General features: G+C 40.7%; 1 protein-coding gene across 1 annotated transcript; it reads left to right on the forward strand.

Moving 5' to 3' along the window:
• The first annotated feature begins 1208 nt into the window (after positions 1–1208).
• Positions 1209–15359, forward strand: C4H1orf52 (chromosome 4 C1orf52 homolog). Its single transcript, XM_044674340.1, has 3 exons — positions 1209–1505; positions 2288–2492; positions 14914–15359. The coding sequence occupies exons 1-3, from the start codon at positions 1209–1211 to the stop codon at positions 14982–14984; spliced, it is 573 nt and encodes a 190-aa protein (XP_044530275.1). The 3' UTR covers positions 14985–15359.
• The last annotated feature ends 2567 nt before the right edge of the window (positions 15360–17926 follow it).

Below are 17926 nucleotides of genomic sequence, written 5' to 3' on the forward strand. Positions count from 1 at the left end.
ACCAGGTAAGGGCCTTTTTGTTTGGGGGAAGGGTGGAGAGGGTGGGAGATGGGATTGCTGGATGAGAAGACCCCAGGAGATACTGGCAAGAAGGGACGCCCGGAAACAGATTCGGGCGTCCAAGCCCCGCGCACCTATGAAGCGCCTACAGTGTGAGGCACACTATGCAAATCTATTTCACAGCCGGGCTCACAATGTTTCCTCCGCTTCCATTGTCCAGCACCAAGTACGGGCTATTCCGCCCCTAGACCCGGAGGGCCTTAGGCAAGGACTGAACGGTCAGATCCAGGGACTCCCGGACTCCAAGAGGCCCTAGCTTCTCGTGCGCCCCGCCTCCCAGTCGGCCTGAGGGAGCCGGGGCTTGAGGATGGCTAGACCGCCTGGCCTCTCCCACAAGTGGGGCAGGGCAGAGGGGGGAGGGAAGACTGGTGTTAACTAGGCAGCGGGGCTTCCAGGAAAGAGTGGTATTCGCCAGCCCGTTCCCTAAACTCTAGACCCTAGGGCGATGCTTTCCCAAATTGCTCCTGGCCTAGAGACAGGAGGTCCTAGGTTCAAATGTGACCTCAGACACTTCCCAGCTGTGTGACCCTGGGCAAGCCACTTGACCCCCATGGCCTAGCCCTTATCACTCTTCTGCCTTGGAGCCAATACACAGTACTGACTCCTAGACGGAAGGTGAGGGTTTAAAAAAATGTTCTTCCCCTCCCCAGGGAGCAGGACAGAGACAGTCTTAGGAGAGGGGCTTCCCTCGGCAGAGTAGCTCCTCCACCTAAGAAACAGGTCCCGGCAGGACTGAGGGGCAGGATCTAATCAGCTAGGGATAGGAGTTGACAGACCGACAGACAGACAGACTGACTGACGGCTGGACGGACGGCACGCACACGCCGAGGGGCAGGGTTTCACCGAACTGGGCGGCCTCTCTTTCCATGAGGGGCGGGGCCTCCAGACCAAAGCGCTCTGAGGGGGCGGGGCTTTCTCCGCAGAGAAGCACCCCGTTTAATGGGCGGGGCCGCCTGATTCGATCCCACCCCGGAGGGCGAGGCTTCTCCGGCTCTGTGCAATCGTGGGCCAGGCCAGGCGGGAGGGGCCGCTTCGGCTCCTGCACTTCCGGCTTTGCGCCTGCCTGAGAAGGGGCCAAGGAGGAGGAGGAGGAGGCGGATCCGGTTCGAGATCGCGGCGGGATCCTCGCCGGTTGCTCGCTTCCCGACATGGCCGCTGAGGAGAAAGACCCGCTCGGCTATTTCGCCGCCTACGGCAGCGGCAGCAGCAGCAGCTCGGGCTCATCGTCGTCCTCGGAGGACGGCAGCGAGCCCGAGGAGGCTGGCCGCGAGTCCCGGGAGTCCTCCAGGCCGGCCCCCAGCGGCGGCAGCAGCGGCGCGTCTGAGAGAAAGCTGCTGCCCAAACCGGACGAGCTGTTCCGCAGCGTGTCCCGGCCGGCTTTCCTCTACAACCCGCTAAACAAGCAGATCGACTGGGAGCGCCACGTCCGGAAGGCACCCGAGGAGGTAAGCGAACCTCTGCCCGGCGTAACTACGCTTTGAGGTGGCGGACCGAAATTGCCAACTACCATCCCCATCCTGCGGAGGAGAAAACCGAGATTGCACCACGCATCCCCAATGCCCCCTCAGGAGGGACCTACAGAGGGGGAAACTGAGGCTGTGACACCATCCCACCCCTCCCCCCCCCCGGGAAGTAAGGGGCAGAGCCGGGCCTTAAGCCTAGATCACCTGGCTTCAAACCAGAGCTCTCCCGGCAACTCCTTACCCGCTCCTGACTACACATTCATGCTTCCTTCTCTCATTTTCTAAGACCCCCACCCCTTCCCTTTTGGGGATCCCGACCCTGACGTGCTGCCATTCCCCCGAGCCCAGTCCTGCTAGGCAGTGTAGAATTTGTCTCCTGGTTCCTCAAGAGGAGGAGGGGGGGGGGGGAAGAGGGGGGTGCCTGATGCTCAGAATGCCTCCCCGACCCCCTTTCCATTGACCTCCAACACCTGCGCTGCTCTCCTCTGGACAGTTGGGGCTTCATAGGGGATCCCCCAAAGTCTGGGGAGGGAAGGATCAGCCTTGGCTTGGAGTGTCCCCAAGGAAGGATTCCTTCCAAGCGCCCTTTTCTTGGTTACACTCTCAGTCAGCGTTAGCTCAACTGAGGTTCCCGGGAGGACACATTTGGGCTTTTTCAGTAAACTTTTTATACCCGCAGATGGGAAGTTCCATTAAAGGAACCTGGTAGATGCCGGCTCCCGGGAAGCTCTGCCAGCCACCCTTTTAATGCATTTGCTTTGCAGCCTCCCAAGGAATTCAGAGTATGGAAGACGAACGCGGTGCCCCCTCCTGAGACCTACGGTGTCAAGGAAAAGAAGCCCCCGCCGCCTCCCGAGCTGGATATGGCCATCAAGTGGTCCAACATCTATGAGGACAACGGGGACGACGCTCCCCAGAACGCCAACAAAGTCAAGTTATTACCAGAGGGGGAAGAGACCTTGGAGTCAGGTAATGAGGATGGGGACTGCTGCAGCTTCCCAGCCTTTGGTCCTCAGCGTTATTCCTGAGAGATAGGAAAGGTGGAGATTATCCCAGCTTTACAGAAGAGGTCACATGCTAAGTGAGGGATAAATATGGATTTGGAACCCAGGTCTCTTCCTGTGACTGCAGAGCCTCAAACTATATCCCGTTATCTTAGGAGCAGCAACTTAAACTGCGAGTGTGTTCATTTAAGTGACAATTAATAAAGGCAAAAGATCATAGCCTTGAGAGGAAGCTTAGAAATGGCATAGTCCAACCTCTCTCATTTTACATAGGAAGTAACTGAAGCTCAGAGAAAGTGACTTGCCCAAGGTCACTCAGTAAATAGCAGAGCCAGAATCTGAACCTAGGAGTTTTGATTCCAAATTCACACTATTTTCCAATGTACCACAGCCACTTCTATCATTGAACTATCAAAGTGATTTATGATCATCTTCATGTGGTTTTTGCAATAAAAGAAAAATAATTAAATACATTTAGCTGGTTTTAAAGTGAAGTAGCTGATGAACTAAAGTCCAAGGTCACTGCTCTAGGTCAATAAGATCTCCAGCATTAAGGATGATTTCTAACTGTTCTATAATTAGGGTAACAGCAATGATTTATTCTTTCCTTGTGATTGCAGCTGTGAAAAACTAAAGCCAGCTTTTTGCATTAAAGCAGTTATCCTGAGATTAGGATGACCGAAAAAGGGAACTTAGTAGAGCTTTACTCCAAATAGTAACAGCAAGATAGTGTCAAAAGTCTATCTTGGCCTGAGGGAAAAAAATGTCATTCTTTCTCATCTGATATGAAGGGTTCATGTCATGTCTATGGATAGGAGTAAAAGGAGGCAGCTGATGACATTGCTCGTTATTCACATTCTGCCCTGCTCTCTCTCTTTCCTAAGCACATCAGAGACCCATGAATAATTGATGCTCATCATATTGAGAAACATTTTTAATGAGGGAGTGACTGCATAGAAATTTAAAGAGCTTAGCTGAAGCAGGCTACTTCTATAGATTCAGTGTTTTGTCCTTGTAAAGCTTATATCAAATGCCCTGTTGAATTAGCAGAGCCTGTGGGATCCAGGCTCTTGGAAACTCCTGGGAAGCAGCTATATCTCTACAATAAAGGTGCTGGGGCTGAAGTTTCATAATAGAGAGCTGTAGTTCAGAGGCTGGAAATGATCCAAATTATATCAAAGTAAAGAGTAAAAGACTGAATTTCTCCCAAATGGGTACTTCCAGTATGCTGCACGCAATTAGCAGGGAAAACTTTACCTTTTCCCTCATGTCATTCTTCTGTATTCTCACATATAAGAATAGACAAAAAGCAGAAGAATTCAATTTAATCAATATCAAGATATTTCATAAGGTTAACTGCTAGCCCTAGAAAATTAGTTTCTAAATAATAACAAAAATAGCTAGCATTTATGTAGCACTTTAAGGTTTGTAAAATACTTTACAAATATTTCATTTTATATTCACAATAACCCTGGAGGGTAGGTGCTATTATTATCCTCATTTACAGATAAGGAAACTGAGGCAGGCAGGGTTAAGTGACTTGCCCAAGGACATACCGCTAGAAAGTGTCTAAGGCTGGATTTGAACTCAAGTCTTTCTGACTCCAGGTCCTATGCTCTATTCACCATATCACCTAGGCAAAAAAAAAAATTATGTATATATAAAAAATAAATTTTTATTAACTTTTTAGCATAACCATTTTCTTGCTAGGCACTATGTATAATTGGCACACTCTTTATTCTTAATGAACTTTGAGATACATTTTAATTTTCAATAGTTTCGTAACACTTTTTTTTTTTAAACCCTTACCTTCCGTCTTGGAGTCAATACTGTGTATTAGCTCCAAGGCAGAAGAGTGGTAAGGGTAGGCAATGGGGGTCAAGTGACTTGCCCAGGGTCACACAGCTGGGAAGTGTTTCGTAACACTTTTGCAGAAGTCAACTTTGCTAGTTGTCCACATAGAGTGATTTATTAAAGCTCATATATCTAGCAATAATGACAATAATACTGTAATAATTTTCACTTGGGAAATTTGTTATAACCCCTACCTTGTAGTCCAGGGGCTCTTAACCTAGGAACTCTGTGTATGTATATACACATATAGATAAAGATATAGATAGATAGATAGATAGATAGATAGATAGATAGATAGATAGATANAGATAAAGATATAGATAGATAGATAGATAGATAGATAGATAGATAGATAGATAGATAGATAACTGTATTTCATCATAGTCAATTCCCTTTGTAATCCTATGCATTTTATTTTATGCATTTAAAAACACTATTCTGGGGCAGCTACGGAACACAGTGGATAGAGTGCCAGTAAATCTGTTCTCAGACACTTCTTAACTGTGTGACCCTGGACAAGTCACTTAATACCAATTGCCTAACTCTTACTGCTCTTCTGCCATAAATAAATGAATGGATGAATGAACAAATGAATGAATAAAAATATTATATATATTTCTAATATATATATAACATATATATTTGTATGTTCCTCATGTATATAACATATATATCATATACATTTAGAGACAGACAGACAGACAGAGAATGAGAAACATAATTCTGAAAGGGGTTTATAGGTTTCACCAGACTGCCAAAAGGGTCCAGCTCACAAAAGTCTTATTCTAGACTTTTGATTTCTCCAAATTTATTATAGCTTAACTGAAAGGTATCCAGGTGCTAAATATAAGACACATCACTGTTCCAAATTTGTTACTTCTCTTTTCCCCTCCTTTTACTGTTTTTTAAATAAGTTACTTCCGTAGGCCAGTAAGGAAAGATGTATAGTCCCTTTTTTCCCAAAAAAGTTAAAAAAAAAAAAAAACTACATTCTGAACTTGACAAACGTATAGCTACATAAAATAATTTGTTACTTAATAAAAACAAAGTAGACATGAACATCTGGGCAATAATGCGGATTGTACACTAGAAGTATACTTCATAAACCATGTAATGATTTCTCTTCCACCACCATCCTTCCTCTACTGATCATTGTAGCCTGGAAATGACTCTTGGTTTTTAAAAGCCATACTGGCAGGGAATAAGCTATAGATTATACAATCAAACGAAAGAGCTTTTCAAGTAGAGATCTGGTCAGTCGACAAATTTTAGGTACCTACTGTATGCCAGGTCCTGTGTTGTTACGAATAACATTGATATAGATGGATATATTCAAAAGTATTAATAGTTTATTTAAAGGCATATTTGTAATTAAGAAGACCACGCGCCTGCTAAGATTTAATTCAAATGTCCTGCCATTACCTTCTGCCTGCCTGGCTGCTCTGCAGGAAAGAGAGCCTCCCAATCAAGTTCTCTCCATTTAAACTTCGCTTTACTTTGGCTCACGTCACCACATAAGAAGGAAGCCCGTTGAATCATGGGAAATGTAGTTTGAAATGAGATCCAAATGTCCACAGAAAGTTTAGACCAGGGACCTCAAAATTGGTTCGAGGGTCCCCTAATTTACCCTAATTTCCACTAACACAGGATACAGATACAAAAGATGAAATAATCCCTGCTCTGAAGGATCTTATCAAGAGAGACAACATATACACATAGTAGGAGTTCATATTTTTTCCTGTAGTCAACAGGGAGTCAAAGAAATTTATAGAGTGAGAAAAAGATATGGTCAGGTATACAAGTTTATTTTGTGGGAAAAGCTGCTGCAATTATTATTATTTTTTAAACCCTTACCTTCCTTCATAGACTCAATACTATGTATAATCCCAGTTGTGTGACCCTGGGCAAGTCACTTAACCCCCATTGCTTAGCCCTTACCACTCTTCTGCCTTGGAACCAATACACAGTATTGACTCCAAGATGGAAGGTAAGGGTTTTATTAAAAAAGAATGAAACTAAAAAAAAGATGAACTAGTCCCTGTCTCAAAGAACTTAGATTCTGTTCTGTTTCCTGGAAGACAATGTGTACACAGAAAATTAAATACAATACATATACAGAGTACATAATTTCTGGTGTTACAATGTGATGAGCTCATTCAGCCTACTCTTCTGCCTTTCTTCTGTTGCTTTCCTTACTTATTCTCTGGTCCAGCCAGTCAATTTTTCATGCCTTACACTATCTCTGAACTGTATCTTTGTGCTGGCTAAGTGCTGTGCCTGGAATTCAATCCTTCTTTACTTTTGCCACTTAAAATACCCAATTTCCTTAAGAACAGAAACTCAGCTCAAGTATGATCTTTCTTGATCCTCTTCCTGGTAGTACCTTCTCCCCACAAATTCTCTTATATAGATTTTACATATATATATATGTCTCTACTGTTAGATTATAAGTTCCTTGAGGGTAGGGGCTGTGTCATTTTTTTGTCTTGCTATCCCCAAGACTGAGCACAATGCCTGGCTCTTGATAAATGCTTTTACTTTTATTGTTGTGGCTGAGATTTTAAGGAAGTTAGAAATTCTAAAAGGCAGGATGAAGGAGAAATATATTCCATACTGGCAGTGTGGCAGGACGATGGTCAGCGTGTATCAGGATGGGTCTGCAGGCAAGTAAATACTGTGAACTCTCACCATTTAAAGGTACAAGGGCTGAGCTGGAGTGCCCAGGGGGAGGGTGGACCACAGTAGCTGAAAGATAGCCAGAGACACGAAAGGATCCAAGGGGTTTGGGAGGGGAAAAGACCAGGGACACAAGTAGAGGGCTTTGTATTTAAGACTAGAGCAAAGGAATAGTGTCGGGATGATACTGAGATGATTTGGAGTGTAGAATGGGAGAGAAGAAAGAGCTTACAAAGGAACTTTCTCCTATTATGTATTAGGCAAGATCCTTTACCAAGAGGAAGAGAAGAGAAGTGGTACAGGTGACTTTAGGGGAGGAAAAGAGTTTGGAACAGACTCTGAGGGGAGTGGGTTAGAGAGTCAATCAGGGAAAGGGAAAGGATTGCTTGCAAAGGGGGGAAACAGTCATAATGTGGGGTTTTTTCCATCAGTGGTTAGCAGCATGAGTAGGAGCAAAGAAGGCTAATGGTGGAAGTAATACAGGCTTGGAGTTTAGAGAGGAATGAGTGGCAATAAGACAAGTGTAAAGTTGACTTAAAGATAGTGTCCATTATGACAGAGAATGCTCTCCACCTCCAGAGAAAGAACTTTTGGAGTCAGATACAGATCAAAGCATATTATCTTTCACATCAGTGTATTTATGGTTTTATTTGGGGCTTTGGTTTCCTATGAATGTGCTCTTACAATGACCCATATGGAAGTGTCTTTTGCATAATAGTACATGTATGGCCCAGATCAAATTGCTTACCATCTTGGAGAGCAGGGAAGGAAGTGCTTTGGAGTTATAATTTTTTTTTTTTAACCCTTGTACTTTGGTGTATTGTCCCATAGGTGGAAGATTGGTAAGGGTGGGCAATGGGGGTCAAGTGACTTGCCCAGGGTCACACAGCTGGGAAGTGGCTGAGGCCGGGTTTGAACCTAGGACCTCCTGTCTCTAGGCCTGACTCTCACTCCACTGAGCTACCCAGCTGCCCCTGGAGTTATAATTTTTGAGAAGTGTTGAAAATTATTATTACATGTAATTGGAAAAATAAAGTACCTTTGAATTAAAAAAATAAAAGAGCAACTAAAAATAAGAAGATAGTGTCCATTTAATCTGACTAACTATAGGGTAGAGATTTTGAAGGGATGAAAGTGAGGCCAGATCAATTGATGACCTGGAGAAGCAGGAAGGCATGGTGTAATTAGAGGTTGGTGTGAGGATGAAGAATAGTCAGAGTAATGGCGAAGGATAGAGAGATGTCAGGAGAAGAATATTGTAGTTTAATAGATAGTCAGTATGAACCCCTTATGGATGAAGATGAGCCCCAGAAGGTGAGCATCATTCTGGGTGGCTGCTTTTGATCACCTGGAAAGCAAAAGTTGCAACCTATCAATAGAGGTGGGGCCCACCCTGATACTGGCTGGTAAGTATTAAAAGTAAGTCATCTCTATCAGATAGGTAATTAGGAGTTGACTTTACTAGAATTAGAACAGTTGTTTGAATCAATTTGAATCCTGCTTTCTTTAGCTCAATTAGCTTATAGTATTTCATAATAATGAAAATAAATTATTTTTGATTTTTACTTTGCTTTCTTCAAGAACTACATTCTCTAAGTGAATGTTTACTAATCATCTCTAAGTAGCACTAACTCAGGAGACCTTATAATTAAATTCCTGAATTAAAAAGAACTTGACCCTCCAGTAGGAAAAGGATATCACTGATCTAACATCAATAGAGTAGGCTTTTTTAGTTGTTCCTCAAAGAATAGTAATCCTCTGAATCGAAATAGATCTGCAGATTTATCTATGTAATCTCAAAGTATCCTTTGAACATACATATATCAACAAGAATATTGGATTTTCAGATATAATAAAAAAATCTACAACTTACTACTTTGCTGTTACAAAGAACTTTGTAAATTTATTTTACCATTAAGAGAAATCTCAGTAGGCAAGATGATTTAGAAATAAACTCTCCCATTATCTAGCTGAATGCCTTTGAACAAATCACTTTATTGTGTTGGGTCATATTTTTCCTGTCTTTAAAATGAGGATGATAATACACTACCTACCTTATAGAGCTATTATGAGAAAAGTATGAAAACGAGGGGCTATTAATTTCCCTTATATGAAATTGAAAAGGTTTTTTCAACAACAAAATTAATAAAACAAGATAAGATGGAAAATGATTGACTTGGGAGGGAAATCTTTCTATCAAGTATCAGAGGATAAGTGTTTGATAACTATGATATATAGAGAAATAACCCAAATAGAAGATCAAAACCATTTTCCCAACTAATAAGTAGTGTATGTGAAAAGTTGTCAGAAGAATTACAAACTTATACTTTATGTATTCATTTATACACCCATCATCCCCCTCATTAGAATGTTAGCTCTTTGCAGAGAAGGATTATTTTAACTTTGTACTTGTATCAACAATGTCTAACACATAGTAGATGCTTTACAAATATTGGTTGATTCATTAACAACCATGTGAAAAATACTACAAATCCCTAATTGTAATAGATATGTAAATTAAACCATCTCTGAAATTATCCAGAAAATTGGCAAAGATGACAAAAGTGAGAATACTTAATGTAGAAATGGGTTGTGGGGAAATAGGCACACTTCTGCTATGACTTAGAGCTGTGAATCATTTTAACTTCTGAAGAGTAATTTAGAACTATTCTAAGAAAGTGAATAAAATGCCCATACTACTTGACCGAGAGTTTCCACTACTAGGTATATATTTCAAAGCAGTAATAAAAAGGCCTCTTATATACCAAAACATTTATAGCAGCATTTAAAAAAAATAATTTTATCTTTTAAATATTTTTCAGTGGTTACATGATTCATGTTCTCCCTCCCCTCTTTTCTCCTCCTGTCTTGGAGCTGACTAGCAATTTCACTGGGTTATACATATATTATCGCTCAAAACCTATTTCCATATTATTTATTTTTTGTAATAGAATAATCTTTTAAAACAAAAACCCCAAATCCTATACCCATATAAACTAGTGATAAATCATATGTTTTTCTTCTGCATTTCTACTCCCACAGTTCATTCTTTAGATTTGGATAGTGTTCTCTCTCATAAGTCCCTCGAGATTGTCCTGGATCATTGAGCAAAATCTATTACATTCAATCATCCCACAATATTTCAGTTACTGCATATGATGTTCTCCTGGTTCTGCTCATTTCATTTCCCATCAGTTTGTGTGGGTCCTAGCAGTTCTTATAAGAATCAAGCAATTTCTTATAGCACAATAGTATTCCATCACCATCAAATACCACAATTTTTCAGCCATTCCCCAATTGAGGAACATCCTCTCATTTTCCATTTTTTTGCCACCACAAAAAGTGCAGCATAGCAGCATTTTTTGCAGTAACAAAGAATTAGAAATAAAGTCGATGCCCTTTTATTGGGGAAATATTGTACATGAATGCAATGGAATATTACCTGTATTGTAAGAACAAAGACTGATGAAATTAGAGAAATATGGGAAGATTTATATAAATTGAGGTAAAGTGAAATAAACAGAGCCAGGATAACAATATTCACAATGATTTGCCACAATGTAAAAACAACAATTTTAACTAAGTACCATGAAATTCTAATAACCAAATTTAATCGCAAAGAAGTACTTTGCTCCCTTTTTTTGCTGAGGTGAGAGACTATGAATATGGAGCATCTCACATGCCAGGATTTTTTCAATGTGTTGGTTAATTCTACTGACCTTGCTTTTTTTCCTCTTTATTTATTATAAAGGATGGCTATCTATAAGGGGCCAGTTTACAGTGGAAATGTAGGTGATACAAAAACAAATGATATAAATTTATTTTTAAAGGGGAAAAAATAAAATGGCTTGTGGGGTAAAGTATAATTTATGGGTCCCTGTTAGTTTTCATTTAGGATCCTCTGACCATCTTAAGAGACACTGTTTCCACATAAAGGTGTTTATATTAGTGTTAATAGCAATAGTATTGTATAGACCTAAAATGAATTATGAAATAAAACAACTTTGTCATATAAGTTAGTAGTACTTTATAAATACACCATTAGTAGTGTCTCCCAATAGTTATATTTAGCTAATATGCCTTAATTCCCATTGTCTCCAGCTTTTATTCATTGTCATCAATATTGGCACTACCATTAATTGTCTCCTGATTTGTAACCTTGGGTTATCTTTAACTTGTCCTTCCTTTTCTTTTTAAACCCTTACCTTCTGTCTTAGAATTGAATTGATGCTAAGTATCGATTCTAAGATAGAGAGTGGAATGGGTCAGGCACTTTGGGGTTCAGTGATTTGCCCAAGGTCACATAGCTAGGAAGTGTCTGAGGTCAGATTTGAACTCGGGTCTTCCCAGTTCCTATCCACTGTGCTATCTAGCTGCCCCTTTTCCTTCCTATTCATCTTCGTCAGTGAAATTGGGTTCAGATCTGAATTCTGCCCTTTAATACCTGTACGACCTCTTTGGGCCTAAGTTTCCTCATCTTCGGTAAAATGGGGACGTGGACGTTAGGTTTCTTGAGTTCCTTCCTGTAATTAGTTTTATGATGATGGGATCCCTTCCAGTTCTAAATCAATGATCTTATCAAATTCTCATATTCATTTAGTTACCGAGCCTTGTCTGTTTCATCTCCAGCATCTTAGCATCATAAGACTGAGATGTGGAATTTAGAATCTGACTAGTCTAACCCTTCCATTTTATGGATGAGAAAACTGAGACCCAGAGAAGACAAGCAACTTATCCAAGGTCACATAGCTGGTAAGAGGCCAAAATAGGTTCTGAACCAAAATTCTCTAACCTTGCATCCTTTGTGATTTTCACTATACCGTCTTACCTTTTTAATTCATTCTCTTCTTTTTCCATTGCCACATTGTTAGTCAACTCCTCATTATCATCCACCTAGTCTACTGCAGGAGTCTCTTCACAGAATTTCTAACTTCACTCTGTCTGTGCTCCAGTCTGTCCCAAACTCAAAATGATAGAATAATCTTTCTTAAAAGTCTGCTCATGTTATTTCTCTGCTCACAAAATCTTCTGTCAGCCCCTACTGGCAGGCAGGTTCAGTCCAAGCCCCTGTGCCTTCCATTTAAAACCCTCTACTACCCAGTACTAAGCCCTTATTTCCAGCCTTATATCTTATTTCTTCCCTTTGATTCTTCAATTTTCCATTGAAATTGAATTCCTCTCTTGCTTTGTGTTCCTGCTTCTGTATCTTTACTCATCCTGATGCCTGGAATGAACTCTCTCGCCTTCATTACTTTAAAACACAACACAAATTCTGCTTTTCTATGAAGCCTTTCCACATTCATTTCCATTTGTCAGTAGAAGCCTCCAGTCCTTAACGGCTTCCTCTCTTGGTCCTAATCTACTGTTTTGTCTGGTAGCTCTTTCACACACTCAGTTGTAGAATCTGACTGCTAAGTCTATATATTTGGCTGTAAACTGGCTCGTTGCTGAACTTTAGTTCTTTATCACCAACTTTCCATTGGACATCTCTGCCTAGACGGCCTATTGACATGTTAAACTAAATGTTTCCAAAATGGAACTCACTGTCTTTACGGAAACCAATATTTTGTTCAAATTTCTTTGCCCATTCCTTTTTTTTTTTTTTTTTTTTTCATTTTTTAATTTTTTTCTAAACCCTTAACTTCTGTGTATTGACTCATAGGTGGAAGAGTAGTAAGGGTGGGCAATGGGGGTCAAGTGACTTGCCCAGGGTCACACAGATGGGAAGTGTCTGAGGTCAGATTTGAACCTAGGACCTCCCGTCTCTAGGCCCGGCTCTCAATCCACTGAGCTACCCAGCTGCCCCCTGCCCATTCCTTTTTAAAAAATTGTTACCATTTTTTAAAAATCACATTCCATTTCCATGTACATTTTTCCTCCCCTCCCCAGCCAGGGAGTTATTACAAGAAGATGGTACCAGAAAAAAAACCTGGAGGAAGAGAAGGATTTTAATACATAGAGATGAGGACATGCATAATAGGCATATATGATGGCCTTCTAGGATACCCAAAGATGTGAGGCTTCATACCTGCTGTGAGGAACAGTGGCTGATCCAGTTTGCTGTGAAATGAGGTTGGGAAGGTAGGCTGGAGCCAGATGGTAGAGGGCGCTAAGTGCCAGCCTGAAAAGTTTTGTGGGTTCCTGTTTTGTTTTATCTCAGAGGCCATATAGAGTCACCTATTTGAACACAAATGGCCCATGAAGAGGTTTGGGCATTTGAAATACAATCTGTGTATAGGATAGACTGGCAAGGCAGATGATGAAAGCTGAGACATCAACTTAGACTTTTTCAGTGACCCCAGGAAGGGAGGATGAGAACGTTAATCTTGGGAGACGACTGTGAGGTTGAATGGCCAGAGAAGTGACAAAACATCGTGATGGGAGGCTTGGAGGCCTGGTGCCTGAGAGGAAACACGACAGGAGTCGGCCAGCTGGGAAGACGGGCTGGTTTATACAGGGAAAGAGAGCGAGTTTGGTTCTGGTCACATGTGAGAGCTCTTGGGATATCTAAGTGTACATTTCCAGCTGAGACTGAAGCTAAGGCTAGTGACTGGTGTAGGGTCTCTGCAGAGGCAATCACTGAAGTCATATCAAAAGGAGAGATTTAAAGAGAGAAGAGTTCTTAGGACAGCGTGAGCTTGAAGCACCCTGAGGGGACGGGAAGACGGGGAGGTCTGAAGGGTGACTGGCTAGGTGGTAGAGCACTGCCACAAAAGCCAAGTCCTGAATGGGAAAGTACCCAGGAAGAGTGAGAAAACTGAAGGAAAATGAGATCTGAAAAAAAGGCTGTGGGGCTTATCGATTAAGATGTCATCGGTGACCCGGAGAGAGTTTCGGTCGTTACTCAGCAAGATTGAGTCACCATTTATTATGGGCCAGGCACTGTGTTATGTGCTCGGGATACAGAGAGAAGCAAACATGGCCCATCTTCCATAGGAGCTGCCACCCTAATGAGGGAAGCAATATTAAATAATGGTACATACAAGATAGAGAAAGAGTGGATGGAAGCTAAGCTCAGAGGTATGGGGTTGGGGTTGGGAGGGGCGGAAAAGGCCTCCTATACAAGGTAGCACTTGAGATGAGTCTTGAAAGAAGTTGGAGAAACTAAGAGGTTGAGGTAGAAGGTTTTTGGAGACCTGGGGGGACAGCTGGCACAAAGAGCTGAATGAAATGAGATGGAATTTCAAGAACACCAAGGAACTGAGGGGACTGTGACACTGGACTCAGAAGCTGAACTGTAGGAACTTGAATGCAAAGAGTGATTTTTTTGAGTAATAATAGTGTGTTGGGAACACTTTCTGGCTCTGTCGTATCTTGGATGTTATATATGAGCACTATAGATTGTTTGGAAATTGATATCAGCATTAAACAGAGTTGTTATTATGTCCTTTCACTTGTGTCTGATTCTCCATGGCAAAGATGCTGGAGTACTTGGCTATTTCCTTCTCCAGCTCTTTTGACAGATGAGGAACCTGAGACAAACAGGATTCAGTGACTTGCCCAGGGCCACACAACGAGGACATGTCTGAGGCCACATTCGAACTCAGGAAGATGAGTCTTCCTGACCCCAGACCCCACATTCTATCCACTGCACCACCTAACTGCCCACCTTCAAATGACACTGCTATAAATGATTTCCTTTGTATACTTGAAATACTTCAAATGAAAGTTCTCCTTGTTTTCCATGTTTTCAGTTCATTGAAGTAAAGGAATACATTTTCATTTTTTCCAAATTAGTTTTGGGGGGGTTTAGCCACCATAGTCATGAATGCGAAGGGGAATAATAAAGGAATTTCTGGTGCGAACTACATGTATTCATAATTACTGATCAAAACAATTTTCTTTCCTTTTTAAAGATGATGAAAAAGATGAACCTACTTCTAAAAAACGTAAAGTGGAAAATGAACAAGGAAAGAAGAAAAAGTAGGAAAGAGCACCTACTGGGAACATTGGAATGGGAAATGTGCTGTTTGAAAATCAACAGATTTGGAATTTTCAGAATTTCCATAAAGCATCTTCCCTTTTGGAAAGCACACAAGTTAGTCCAACAGTAGAAACTTTCCACTGAAGAATTAAAGTTTCATTGAAAACTCATAATTATTGCAAATATTGTGACTTTGTGATTGTGGAAATTATCATTATTGGTGGAAACACTGGGGCCTTCACAAAATTAGTGACTTGCTCTGAGAACTTTATTATTTGTTGACTTGCCATTGTTTTTTGGATCCTTTTATAACAGAATGTATTTTAAAAGTAAGTATATTGTATATGTACTGTGAACTGATGAGGTGCTTTTCCAAAATGTTTGTACAGTGTAAATAGATCATGGAAATAAAATTACTTATTCAGTATAACTGTCATTGCCTCACTTTCAAATCATATGCTGAAAAAATTCAACCTGGAGGACATAGTCAATACCCTTTTCTGTGGCAATGTACACAGAAATACTTAGTCCAGTTCTATAGACCTTTTCAAAGAACCTGTATGTAGAGCATTACATTAGGTTTTAGATGAGATAGGTAAAGACATATGCTTTGCCTTTCAGGGACTTAACACATGAGCTCCTTAAGGTCAGGGCCCATTTCATTTTTGTCTTTTTATTCCCAATACTTGCCATATAGGTGGTTTTTTTTTTTAAATGAACTATTTTAGCCAACAACCATCTGCCTTTTCTGTCATACACATCTCCCAACCCCGCTCCAATTGATAAAGAAAGAAAACCCAAAGCCTTGTTATAGCCACCTATAGTCAAGCAAAATAAATTTCCATATTGGTCACATCCCCAAAAAAATAAAAATGTCCTAATCTGCACTCTTTGAGTCCATCGCCTCTATCTGGACTCCTCTGGAATTGTGGTTGGTCATTGTATTTTTCAAAAATTGTTTGCTTTACAATATTGTTATCACAATGTTCTCCTGCTTCTGACACCTTACTCTCCATCAGTTCATACAAATATTCCTGAATTCCCCTAAAACTTTTCACAATTTTTTACAACACAATAATTTCCCATTACATTTAGCTACCATAACTTGGTCAGCTATTTTACATTTGGAGGATGGTATCCCTTCAGTTTCTAAATCTTTGCCACCACAAAAAGCTCTTCTCAATATTTTTGTACATTTGTAGAATTGTTTAATGGACAGCTAGGTAGCACAGTTAATAGAGTTCTGTCAACAAAGTCAGAAAAACCCAAGTTTAAATCTGGCCTCAGAAACTTACTTGCAGTATGACTCTGGTGGTAAAATGACTCACTAATTTTTTTTTTTTTAATTTCCCAATAAGGCCCCAATCTGGTGTATTTTCTAGATCTATCTGAGGAACTTGTAGGGTAGAAGTCAACCATTCTTCCTGCCGCCCTGCCATTTTAGCTCCAAACATATAAGTGATTAATAAGTGATTAACAATAAAGTTGATTGAAAATGGCATGCAGTATTTTGGAAGGAAGAAAATTCCTAGAAATGTTCAGGCAGAAGGTAGGCTATTATTTATCAAATTGATTATAGAGGAGATTCTCCTTGAAAGACCCTTTCAACTCTAAGAGTTTTTGTTCCTATGACTGAATCTCTTTCCCTGGACATCTCAATACTTGCCTTTTTCTGGGTGACTCATACACTTGCATAAAATCAGGGGAGCAATGTGCTTTCTTATTTCTCTCCTGATTGGCTCCAACTGCCAACTGTACAGTTCTACCTGGGAATCCCACCACTACTTGAAATTCAATATAACTAAAACCAAATTCATGTTCTTAAAATCAACTGCTACTGATTCTGATATTTCTGTTATTGATATTAACAATGTCAACAATTCATCTTAGGACCATAATCTTTCAAAAATTATGGAGAAATTTTTTTTCTCCATAAACAAATTTTTGCATTTATTTACGAAGTTCATAATGCTAGCTTTTAAAATTTTTCTCATATTTTATGTATTTGGTCTGCTGGATAAATTGAAAACAGAGAACTCAAAAAGAACTTTCTCCTTTCAAAATTATTGGAAATATTAGTATTGTTTTTGTTATCATTTTCATTTAAAAGTAGAATTTCTGGGGTTTGCATTAAATGAAGGTTTTTCTGACATCAAGTTCAACTGTTTCTAGATTTTAGTGATGCCTTCATTCCATCTCTTATTACATCTGATCAAGGCTTAGGGACAAAGTGATTTCTTTGGGTTGGCGATACATTTCTGTATGGCTTAAGAGCTCACAAAAAGGTGGCAGGGAAGCCCTTACCTCTCACTTGTAAAAGGGAATTCTTTGTTCTCTTTGAGTTTACACTTGTGAAAGGGAATCCCTTATTCTCTTTGCCTAGTTGGAGCTAACACTTGAGTTAACTATAACTTGAGTATCCCTACTTAGTACCTCACTAGGTGGAGGAGCTCACAAACCACTTAGAGAATTCACACTCTCAGAAACTGTTCAATCAGGAATCTGTGAAACCTTTTGATGAGTATTCACCCCTTCAAAAGTGTTAACTGGTTCCCACAAACACTGCCCCTGGGCAGTGCTAGACATTTTGGAAGCTATGATTGGCCCCTGTGGAAAGGGGAAGAGACAAGAAGTCTATATATATAAAAGGTCCTGAATTTCTGGGGCTCATAGAAGGAAGTCAGCTTCAAGAAGGAGTTGGACTTCAAGAGGAAAGTCAGCTTCAGGAAGAAGGTCTGCTCAAGGAAGAAAGTCGGCCTCAAGAGTCACCTTCAACTTGAGTCATTGTCTTGACCTGCCTCTTGGAGGGAACTTGAGTGAGTGGATAGCTGGCTTTCCCTTCCTGTCTTCTGGAGAGAATTTAATTCCAGTTGAAGGTCAATAAGGCCTGGCTGAGTCAAGCACCAGAGCAATATTTAGTTAGATAAGCTAATGTCTTCTCTACC

The sequence above is a fragment of the Gracilinanus agilis genome, chromosome 4 (genome assembly GCF_016433145.1).
Source record: "Gracilinanus agilis isolate LMUSP501 chromosome 4, AgileGrace, whole genome shotgun sequence".
Lineage (NCBI taxonomy): Eukaryota > Metazoa > Chordata > Mammalia > Didelphimorphia > Didelphidae > Gracilinanus > Gracilinanus agilis.

What these genes read in the sequence shown, in the direction of transcription:
- C4H1orf52 (XM_044674340.1), top strand. Translation starts at nt 1,209, where the DNA reads ATGGCCGCTGAGGAGAAAGACCCGCTCGGCTATTTCGCCGCCTACGGC. An exon ending in TCCGGAAGGCACCCGAGGAG is followed by an intron (nt 1,506 to 2,287) that starts GTAAGCGAACCT and finishes TTTGCTTTGCAG; the next exon opens with CCTCCCAAGGAATTCAGAGT. An exon ending in GGAAGAGACCTTGGAGTCAG is followed by an intron (nt 2,493 to 14,913) that starts GTAATGAGGATG and finishes TCCTTTTTAAAG; the next exon opens with ATGATGAAAAAGATGAACCT.